Raw genomic sequence first — 11,374 nt, 5'->3', positions numbered from 1 at the left:
CTCAACCCAATTGAGATGGTTTGGGATGAGTTGGGAGGAAAAGCAGCCAACAAGTGCTCAGCATATGTGGAAACTCCTTCAAGACTTTTGGAAAGGCATTCCAGGTGAAACTGGTTGAGAGAATGCCAAGAGTGTGCAAACCTGTAACCTGCAAAGGGTGTCTACTTTGAAGAATCTAAAATATATTTTGATTTGTTTAACACTTTTTTGGTTACTACATAATTCCATATGTGTTATTTCATAGTTTTGATGTCTACATTATTAGTGAAAATAAAGAAAAAACTGGTAGGTGTTCAAACTTGACTGGTACAGTTTATTCTTTAATTACAAAAAGTACTTTATTTCCACAAAGCAAACACTAAAACAAAGAAAATGTAAATACCGTAGGGGCAGTTCGATATTAACTGGGGCGGTCCAAAATAGTATTTGGCTGTTTGGCTGTATTTTAAATTCTGATACTGAGATGCGCTGTTTGTTGCGGATCCTCATTATCCCAAGTCGTCCTATAATAATGTGGCCACATACAGTAGGCTTCCAGCAGGCCCAGTTATTCAGGAAAGCTTGACAACTCTGCTGTCCCGTACCTAGAGCTTAACGCTTCAATAACCTATAGCCTAAATATAGTTAATTTCACTTTTAAAATGCATGACCTTTTATGTGTGGCATCAACACAACCAGTTACAATGTTTTAAAGATTAGGCTACTTCAAAAGTCTCCTGTAGGCTACCTGCGCACATTCGTCCAAAATATAATTCCGGCATTCAAACTGTGCAGATTGTGGCGTTGCATATATTTGTTGCATTTATTTTATATAATTATAAATATAGTATCAAAATATTAAATCTCATTTCCACCTGGATGATCATTGTCTGCAGCCGGCTCTGATCGTAGTGTAGTTCTAATGAAAGGCAGGGAGAGGTAGCTCGTCAGTGGTGGTCAGCAAATCCTCAACCTTCTGGCCCGAAGCCTTGCGTGGCATCGACTGTACCACAAAACCATGCTGAAGTGGCAAAGTCGATATCTATGTTAAACAACACAGGCTCACTACAGTTATTTGTGGTCGTAAAACTTAATTTCTTGTTAATTCTATAAGGGGGAGGGTGCGCATTTTGTTTTTACAGTACATTTTGAACTGTCCCATAGGTGTACAAATGTTTCAACCTTCAACACAGGACGAACAGAAACACAATACAACATGTCTGTAACAGCAATGATAAAAGTTAGATAACTGCATAAATCAAACTGACAGTTTAAATGAATTCTACATATGGATCTTTCAGCGGCTGGCAGAGACTGCAGAAACAAGGTCTTTAAGCACAATTTGGGGCATCATTCTCCCTGTCTGGCCCACTGACCAGAACACTCCACCGCTGACTGAAGTCATCACTTCTAGGATACAGGAGGAAGTCATAGATAAGGGCTGCTGCTACACCTCCACACATCGGCCCCAGCCAGTACACCTGGAGTACAGGAGCAGAAATGGTGCCAACAATTCAGTATCTGTGCTTAACCAAGAGCTGCTGTGGAACAGGTCTATTTTTTCGAGACCAACCTGGATAATTAAAAGTTAGATAATAATACAAAAGTGATAGAGGTGCAGTTGATAGACAAGAAGCTATCATTAATATGATATGATAGTTTTGACGACAACACAAGCATTAGGGTGAAAAAGGTGAAAGATTACCCAATGGTCACCAAAGTAGTCGGAGATTACAGCTGGCCCAAATGAGCGAGCAGGATTAATGCCACATCCAGTGAAACTGATCTGAGGATAGAAACAATTAACCGTAGCATTTATGGCATGTTTATGTTATACTGTACCGCTATATTGCACTTACACTGGAGATTATGGATTTTCCTGAAGTTTGTTTATAGCAAGACTATAATCTACTGTAGATCTACAGTGTAAAGCTGAAAACATTTTTATCAGCACACATGTTTGGGGAGCATTATTCACTTACTGCTGCAAGATGTCCCAGGCCAACAGAGAGCCCGATGGCTAGAGGGGCAGAACCGGTGACATCCCCACGCCTTTTATCAGTCACTGCTATGACACATAGGACCAGCTGGAAGGTGGTCAGGAGCTCGATGACAAACCCTTGTCCTACACTTATTTTATTCAGCTAGAGAAGACCGGAGAGGATATGATGAGCTTGTGAAACATTAGGTGGCATCTGAGATGAGATCTGAGATGCATGACGGCTCAAGCCGTAGATGAGTAGATGAGTTTAAGCTTACTTTAGATTACAATTTTCACAAAAGTCTTCAACATGTCTGAATCAATTCCATTTAAAATGAATTCATTCCAATGTATATTTTCAGCATTTTAATACTTAGTGGCAATCTGCAATTGGTACATACATTTTACATACATTTTTTGACTTTTAAATGAATGATACAGTATATATCCATTGATTCTTGAAGAATATGACTTATTCCATCAGAACACCAAATAATCTTATTTAGCTCCTTTTTTTACCATGTAATTGTAAACAAACAATGTATAGCCTCAAAACATGGTTAAAACGTACATTTTGTTAACATGGATGGTCAGTCCTTGCATCTATAGCGCTGTCTATAAATTTGAAAGTGATAAAAAATGTCCAGACCCAGCACTCAGCTTTCTCCTAAAACAGTGGTGGGTGACTGCTTTGTTATTGTTTGAAATCTCTCCATATTAGCCAATAATCTGAAAACAGTCAAAAGTGATATCCACTCACGTGATTAACTCCCAGTGCATCAATGTCTGTCGGCTTGACTCCATACACTATGGCACTAGCTACTACAGCTCCCAGCATCTGAGCCAGGATGTAGAACACTGCCTTGAACACACTGATCTGGCAGCTGACCAGCAGACCTAGGGTGATGGCTGGGTTCAGGTGGGCTCCACTGATGTGGCCCAAACTCTGGGCCAGCGTGGCGATGGCCAGACCAAAGGCTAACGCTACTTTAACCTCCTGGTCAGGGCTGGAGTTATGGTTATTCCCGATAGCAGAAGATATACCAATGAATATGAAGAGGATCATACCAATCAACTCTGCTAGAACAGCCCGCCAAAACGCCCAATTTCTGAGTTCTCCCATCACTGTGGTGTTGGGTGGTGTTTGTGTTGTGTCTCCAGTGTTACTAACAATGCAAGCCAAGCAGCATTTATACCGTAGTGTTACTGTAGATCCCCAGTGAAAGTAGGAGGAGACTGACATTCAAAGTAGCAGGAAATACCGCTAACAAGAGACTTCAGGTTTTCACCCCTTTTTCTCAGTCACCCCATAAAATATGTACATCAGTTCTAAACAGAAATTGTTGCACTGAAAAGTGACTGAGAAACATTACTATACAGAAACTCTTAAAACACATTCTTTGCAATTCAAATGATTTACATTTGTCAAATATCTATGTTAAATTTAGAATTAAAAAGGTTGTTAAAGTTGAAAACAGGACATTTAAATCGATTTCCATGCTTTATTTCTGACAAGAAGTCAAACATGCTGCAGGGTGTATAAGTCATCACAGACAAATACAAAATGGTATCTTATACGTCTAGTATTTTTTATTTATTTAATGTCTGAAAACATTTTGCTACTGTGTGCCCTACTGATCATGACCCAGGTGTCTTACAGCTGGCGTTGAGACTATTGAGGTAAATTATCCAACTAATGTGTTATACCACTGCACTGCAAGTCATGAATCGTTTCCAGGGTAGATTAAAACAATATAATGGCTTTGATTTACTCCAAGACCTACTGAGGGCCTGATCGCCAAGGGCGCAGGACATCAGAACCTCCGACATCACTCCACCTATCAGTGGTTGCTATGACACACAGCACAAGCTGGAGGGTGAGAATAAATTCTATGCCAAATCCTTGATTCCATTCAACTACAAGAGAAGAGAACAGGAAAGCATTTGGTTAATCTCGCCCCGCATAACTGTCTGAAAATACAATAGAATTACGATCATTCAGAGGATGTATTTAAGCAGAGGGAGTTGAAAGATAAGGCGGCTCTGCTTCTTTCAGCTCCAACAATCGCTGCCAGGAAGGGAGAGCTTATATTAAAGGCTGAAATCAGAAGAAAACACATTAACTCAATGCATAGAGCTGTTTGAGGAAAGTGCTGCTGTTGATTCAATAGATGGCTAACACCTTTCGAGGACATTATACATCTAAATCTTGTATTGCAACTTCTGTCCAGTGACCTGAGCTGGAGCGGCATATGCTACAAAGGACACCATTAACTTTGAAATTCTGTTTGCATTTAAATCCCAAGTTAACTTGTGTATAATGTAAATGATTTTTGGATCAACTCATGGTAGGCTACTAACAACACAGAACTGGCAGCTGACCAGCTGGGTTCAGGTTAGCTAAAGATTGTACACCAGATAATGTGATATATCCATTTTTGGTGTCTATTACTGGGGGGTTCTCCTTGAGAAAACCTACTGGATAAATACTAAAAGAGCAAATGTTCCATAGCCTGTAGGTAGGTAGGCGTTGGTTTGTTGGACGAGTATCTGAACAGAGAGTTCAGCACTTCTGCTCTTTTCTATAATCTGGTGATAACACAACATATGTGTATACTTATCGGTGGCACAAATTGGGATATGGGGGAGGGGAATGGGCAGGGTATATGCAAATGATATACTGTAGCTTTTACTGTATTGTTTTTGCAGACATTTCTGTAGTATTTACTACAGTGTTTTTTGTGTCTGTGGATAATACTGCAGTATTCTATAGTAAAACTATAGTCTTTATGTGGGAGCTGCCACCATGGTTTTGCTAGTTCAATATAAAACAAGTAAAACTTGGCATAGGCGCTAGGTCAATGGTATTATGGAGCACAAATGAAGCTGTTATGCCAAGTTTGTATCATACACCCTCACACGGTTTAGTCTTGCAACTAGCACCTTACCCAAAAGTACATTTTGAGTAATTAGTTTGGCTTGAATCAGGTATGCTTTTTCAACTGTCTGGTTTGATTGAATCAGCTGAGAGCCATGTCACAATAGGGGATCTATTCAATCTGTAAAGCTGAAGTGTTACAGATTCCGCAATAGTAATGTAAAGGCAATTTGCGATTGAGCCGACGTATACAGCGTTTACCGTGAATGCAGTCTCCGCTAAAGCAGGAACATTGCCTTTAAATTTCAATCACGCCGTAAAACTGAACTTCCGCGATGCGGATTGAATAGAGCCCTAAGTAGGCCTGTTAGAATTAATATTTCCTTTCTCCATTTGAAGTAATCACTGATTAGACATGACATGTTTGGGAAAGTGAATACAACGGCTCCAGAACATGGATTTCACCTGTCCAGTCATTTCCAATGAATGAAATTAGGAATGAAGGATGTACTTTATTTTTACCTCTTTTTCTCCCTAATTGGTAGTTAGTCTTCTCCCATCTCTACAACTCCCATACGGACTCAGAAGAGGCGAAGGTCGAGGGCCATGCATTCACCTAAACACGGTCCTGCCAAGTCGCACTGCCTGCTTAACCTGGAAGCCAGCACACCGATGTGTCGGAGGAAACACTGTACAACTGGCAACCGAAGTAAGCGTGCATGTGCCCGGCCCGCCACAGGAGTTGCTAGAGTGCGATGGGACAAGGACTTCCCGGCCAGCCAAACACTCCCCTAACCCGGACGACACTGGGCCAAATGTGCGCCGCCTCATGGATCTCCCGGTTGCATACATTCAAACCCTGGCCTTAGACCGCTGCGCCACTCGGAAGGCAGGATGCACTTTTAAAGGATTTGAACAGGGCCATTACATTGACTACAGACATCACATTTCCCCGCCCTCTTTTCTTTCGTTTTCCTTCTAAAAACATTCCTCTATTGTTGCAGATAGAAAAGTGTTGCATAGAAAGGACATGCTTATCCATGGAGGGTTGTGTCCATTCATTCTATACAATTACATTCTAGCTGCAAGGGTCTGAATGTTCAACCCAAATTAATAGGCCCCTTCTATTGAGGAGCAAGCCAATTGAAATGGAAATGCAGGTCAATTGATGTATCTGCTGTGCCTATGAAATACATTTATCATGATCAGGGCAATCAATCTATTTTGTTACATTTTGATAAATGTTAAATTAAAGATAATTACATTCATAGAAAATGGTTTCTGTTAATACACCATGTTGTGGTGATTAATTTGCATGAATTCCCATAACCTAAGATCAACTATGTTCTCTCTCTAGCCACCAACACATTTGTGCTTTGGTCACTATGGGACTCAGATATTACGAATGGGGAACTCTGTAGCCTACAACAAATCAGATGGTTATTGTTCACTCTGAATTATTCACTCTATTTTGAGTAAGTCAAACTGATTGATGTGAATCTGTGTAGGGAAATGTGGTTGTTGAATCATGACAATAACAACTAACAATCCTTCACTTCATACAACAGACATTTCAGAAAGGTTGGTCAGAATGAGAAACCAGTCATGCCCACGCCTCTGATTTACGGTTCATCCTACCCAAAGAGGAAAACAGAAACAAAAAACTTTACAATTGTTTCTAATCGTGTTTTGAATCACATATTACTCTCTGCTTTTACTTTTTGTAACCACATAAAATGCATATAAGACTGGGGTGTGTTAAAAGTTACTCATATTTTTTCTGTAAACTTACTGGCTCAAGCACACAGTGGATTCCAGGGGGGAAAAAACCTGGCCTGTTAACAGCAATTCCAGATAAGGAAATGTCAGCTCAGGGATTTGAACTTGCAACCCTTTCAGTTACAAGTCCACCACTCTAACCACTAGGCTACCCTCTCCCCACCCTCTGAGATAAACTGAAATAGATTGTGTTAGCCAAATTTTTAATTAACCTTTATAAGTCAGTTAAGAACAAATTCTTATTTACAATGACAGCCTACCCCAGCCAAACGCTAACCCGGATGACACTGGGCCAATTGTGCGCCGCCCTACGGGATGCCCAAACATGGCTGGTTGTGATACAGCCTGGAATCAAACCAGGGTCTGTAGTGACACCTCTAGCACTGAGATGGAATGCCTTAGACTGCTGCGCCACTCGGGAGCCCCCAAAGTGTTTGGCTTTGAAGTCCAAAAATTAAGTCCAAAAATTAAAAGGGTACTGTTTGGATGTGGAGACTGGATATTGCCAAAGTAAGCAGTTTATGAGGAGACAAATGCCAAGAGAGGAACATCTGTTAACATCTGGTGTTTTATTTACGTACAAAAGTGAAATACAATTCAAGAGTGCACACAGAAATACATATACATCAAGAAATAAAAGGTTCTTCCATAAACAGGTACATAGAAAATATACAAAAACAAATAGCTCTATATAGAATACTGATATGGGAAATATTTGAACAAAGAGCAAGATGTTCCAACAACTCTTGTTAAAGATGTTTAGAAATTGAAGTGAATACTCAACAGTAGAGGCTGCGGAGGGGAGGACGACTCATAATAATGGCCGGAAAAGAGCAAATGGAATGGTATCAAACACATGGAAACCATTTGTTTGATGTATTTGATACCATTCCACTCATTTCGGTCCAGCCATTACCACGAGCCCGTCCTCCCCAATTAAGGTGCCACCAACCTCCTGTGATAGTCAAGTGACAATTTGGCTACTAAATCGGCAGTTCAGTGGTGTGATTTTCAATGAAACAGGCCTAATACTAATAAAAATGCTCCTCTTATTTGAAATTCTTTATCATTATTTTGAAATAACAATTCAACTGCTGCCACTCTAAAGGAAATGTCAATGCTTTACAGGAGTATACTGTAGGTAGACAATCTAAAGTCCTATACACTATATGGTGTTGCTATTACAACACTACTTTGTTGATGACATTTCCACAGCTGCAGTCTCCTCTCCATTAACATTATAGTCTCCCACCGGGCCACTAACAAGGACCTTCATACGTTCAGGGAAGTCCTCAGATTTGGGGTACAGGAGGAAGTCATAGACCAGAGCAGCTGCCACACCTCCACTCATTGGCCCCACCCAGTACACCTGCCATGGTGCAAAGAAGTCAATCATCGAATCAATGGAAGAACAGATTGAAGACAAATATTACAGGCTTAACTTTAACTTTGCTTTTTTACAATAAAACAATAGAGATGCTGTCACTCAGTAACCACTTTATTGAAAGTAGCTCATCTTTGGTAATCATTTTAGAAGTTTATTGAATTTACTAGTCATGGAATTGATGTCACACTAAATGCAAGGAATCTGCAAACACGTGCCTGCAAACACACCATATCCACTTACCCAGTGATTTGTATAATCATTCATGATCAAAGCTGGTCCAAAGGATCGGGCTGGGTTGATACCACAGCCTGTGTAGCTGATCTGTACACAACAACAAGATAAATATCTTAGGACAATATGAGGGATGAGACGATCTGTTGTAAAATCAATATAAATAGTTTATGGTTATAGGATTAGGCCTAGGGTCTGAGGGGTAAATTCAACAGTTGACATTTGGCACTGAGTAAAATTAAGCTTTAATTCAGTGGTGATTTGTCACAATAACACATTCAAAATCCATGTTTTGTTAATTGGATGCATGTGTCAGAGGAGATACCTTGTTGACAAACTACTATAAGTAACTTACGGCTGCCAAGTGTCCCAGAGCGACAGAGAGCCCGATGGCCAGGGGGGCAGAGCCGGTGATATCACGCCGCCTTTTATCAGTTACTGCTATGACACACAGGACCAGCTGGAAGGTAGCCAGGAGCTCGATGCCAACGCCTTGGCTGGCACTGACACCATTTAGCTACGAGGGGGAAGGAGGGGGGCAGAGGGGGAAACAAACAAAAACAATTTGTCAGTGTGCATCAGCGTGATGGATGTTTTTCTCATCCACTATGTGCTATTCTAAATAGCTGGCAAAGCAAAGGCTTCCCTTGTGAAGTGCAGGGTGAGGAGAAAAAAAATCTAATTTGAACTGCAATGTAAACTTTCAGCAGGCTGATAGTCTAACTATAATTTGTCAAAGTCTGAGCAAGTCTTAGTTTATTCATTCATTGAAATTGTAAATGATTGAAAGATGTTGATAATTGATCATATTCTGACAAACTTTGCTAATGTGCAATTTACATCATTTAGAATTCCATTAATGACAATAGATGTGATGATCCTCTGTATCAACAGCTTAAAAGACAATATAACTTGGTGTCCATAGGAGGCATGTGAGGGTTTTTTATGGCATGGGAAAGTAACTACCATCCAGCTGTACATCCTATATTCACTAGAGAATAGCAGAAGCACCTATGCTTAATATGAGTTAGTGTGGTCATAAAAAAACATTACATTATTCTGTTAGTCAATAGTTTGCAGCCTGGGCATTCAAGCTCACTCATGAATGACATCCCATTTGAGTCCCTTCAAAAATCATTGAGTCGAACTAAATTAAACTAAGTTCAATCAACTATTTTATCAATGCAGTGCATGCAGGTTCACATGCATTACTGTTTGCCAACAACTATGAGATGCAATATACATTTATCAAGAAATTGCACACAAAGTTCAAACACTTCCCATAAAATGGAATTGAAAGCCAACATTTCTAATTGAAAAGGACACACATTAACCATATATATTCAAATTTGCATTCTGAAACAAATTAGCCAAAATGAGCCACTCACAGCATTGACCCCCAGTGCAGTATTTGCCTCTGGCCGGGTTCCATAGACAATAGCACTGGCCAGAGTAGAGCCCAGCATCTGAGCCACTATGTACATCATCCCCTTGAACACACTGATCTGGCAGCTGGCCAGCATGCCCAGTGTCACAGCTGGGTTCAGGTGGGCTCCACTGATGTGGCCCAAACTCTGGGCCAGCGTGGCGATGGCCAGACCAAAGGTCAGAGAAACCTTCACCTCCTGGTCAGGAGCGGTGTTGTTTGAGTTCCCAATAGCAGCTGAGATGCTGAGAAATATGAACATGGTCATCCCAACAAGCTCAGCTAGTACAGCCCTCCAGAATGCCTTGCTCTTGAACTCTCTCATCTTGCCTGTAGCCTGGACGTATGGTGGTCTTATCTGAGATAATGTAGAGTGGTGTCAGTGGAACTCCCAAACAACATCAACAGGCTGCATTTATAAGGCTGCTGATAATGAAGGGAGGCGGGTTCTAAAAAGTGAAAGGGAAGGGAGAAATCCAAAAGGCTTGTTTTCTTCTTCACCCCCCTTTCCCTCACTCTTTTACTGGTCTCCCTCTCCCTCTTTTCCTGCCTCCCATCCCTCTCGTTTCCCATACTCCCTGCACTTACTTCTTTTTTTCTCCCTCTGGACTTTCAGAAGTAGTGGTGTAGAACAGGCTGTAGTAGGAAAGAGGGGAAGTTGTACTCGTAGGCACTTTGTTTCTCCATTCATAAAGACATCTACAGTAGCAGGACTTTATGACTACAGTATAAGGTGAGAGTCCACAAGGTTTGTTGCTTGGGATTTCTAACTATGGTGTTGTTGGAACATATTTCCAAGTCCCATCTTCAAATATTATAGTGTGCGCTTCTTCGATATGTTTACCTGTTAAGATGTCTCTATACCAGTGAATAGCATCAATAATTGACTTTCCACATTAACTCAGCAGTGACTGGGTCACAGCAGAGCCTCAAAGAGGACAGAGTCTGTCCCTAACATGGTACTCTAAAGACATGCACGTGAGTTTGTTCCCATAGTGGGGAAAAAGAGAGATTCAGGGAATACATACATTGGGAATCCATCTGGATAAATGCTATTCAACATGATTTGATAGAAATCTATGTGCAATAAAATCTATATATATATACACATACACACACACTGAACACTGATTCCTTATTTTGAATTAGTTCAAAATAAGGAATCAGTCAAATTTAATAAATTAGGCCCTAATCTATAGGTTTCACATGACTGGGTAGGGGTGCAGCTTGGGACTAGGCAAAAGTTGACACACCTATTCATTCAAGGGTTTTTCTTTAATTTCTACATTGTAGAATAGTGAAGACATCAGAACCATTAAATATCCCCCCCAAACATATCAAAATATATTTTAGATTCTTCAAAGTAGCCACCCGTTGCCTTGATGACAGCTTTGCACACTCTTGGCATTCTCTCAACCAGCTTCATGAGGTAGTCACCTGGAATGTATTTCAATTAACAGATGTGCCATGTTAAATGTTTGCTGTGGAATTTCTTTCCTTCTTAATGTGCTTGAGCCAATCAGTTGTGTTGTGACAAGGCAGTGGTGGTATACAGAATATATCCCTATTTGGTAAAAGACCAAGTCCATATAATGGCAAGAACAACTCAAATAAGCAAAGAGAAACGGCAGTCCATCATTACTTTAAGACATGAAGGTCAGTCAATCCTTATTCCCCAGAATACTGTTTTTTATTTGGTATTTGTTTATTATT

The 11,374-nt window shown here is 40.5% G+C and overlaps 2 protein-coding genes and 1 non-coding gene across 3 annotated transcripts; all 3 read right to left on the bottom strand.

Moving 5' to 3' along the window:
• Window positions 1-286: 286 nt before the first annotated feature.
• Window positions 287-3,114, bottom strand: LOC112260652 (aquaporin-1). The gene is made up of 4 exons (XM_024435926.1): window positions 2,721-3,114; window positions 1,962-2,123; window positions 1,685-1,765; window positions 287-1,460 (listed from the first exon to the last, which is right to left on the bottom strand). The coding sequence occupies exons 1-4, from the start codon at window positions 3,081-3,083 to the stop codon at window positions 1,311-1,313; spliced, it is 756 nt and encodes a 251-aa protein (XP_024291694.1). The 5' UTR covers window positions 3,084-3,114; the 3' UTR covers window positions 287-1,310.
• A 1,300-nt stretch (window positions 3,115-4,414) lies between these two features.
• Window positions 4,415-4,467, bottom strand: LOC112261171. Its single transcript, XR_002955125.1, has one exon. It is a non-coding gene; the product is annotated as a U7 small nuclear RNA (small nuclear RNA).
• Window positions 4,468-7,167: 2,700 nt separating this feature from the next.
• On the bottom strand, window positions 7,168-10,071 carry LOC112260651 (aquaporin FA-CHIP). Its single transcript, XM_024435925.2, has 4 exons — window positions 9,624-10,071; window positions 8,591-8,752; window positions 8,245-8,325; window positions 7,168-7,986 (listed from the first exon to the last, which is right to left on the bottom strand). The coding sequence occupies exons 1-4, from the start codon at window positions 9,984-9,986 to the stop codon at window positions 7,807-7,809; spliced, it is 786 nt and encodes a 261-aa protein (XP_024291693.1). The 5' UTR covers window positions 9,987-10,071; the 3' UTR covers window positions 7,168-7,806.
• Between the last annotated feature and the right edge of the window lie 1,303 nt (window positions 10,072-11,374).

Source organism: Oncorhynchus tshawytscha, linkage group LG10 (assembly GCF_018296145.1).
Source record: "Oncorhynchus tshawytscha isolate Ot180627B linkage group LG10, Otsh_v2.0, whole genome shotgun sequence".
Taxonomy (NCBI): domain Eukaryota; kingdom Metazoa; phylum Chordata; class Actinopteri; order Salmoniformes; family Salmonidae; genus Oncorhynchus; species Oncorhynchus tshawytscha.
This window is presented reverse-complemented; position numbering and strand designations above follow the sequence as displayed.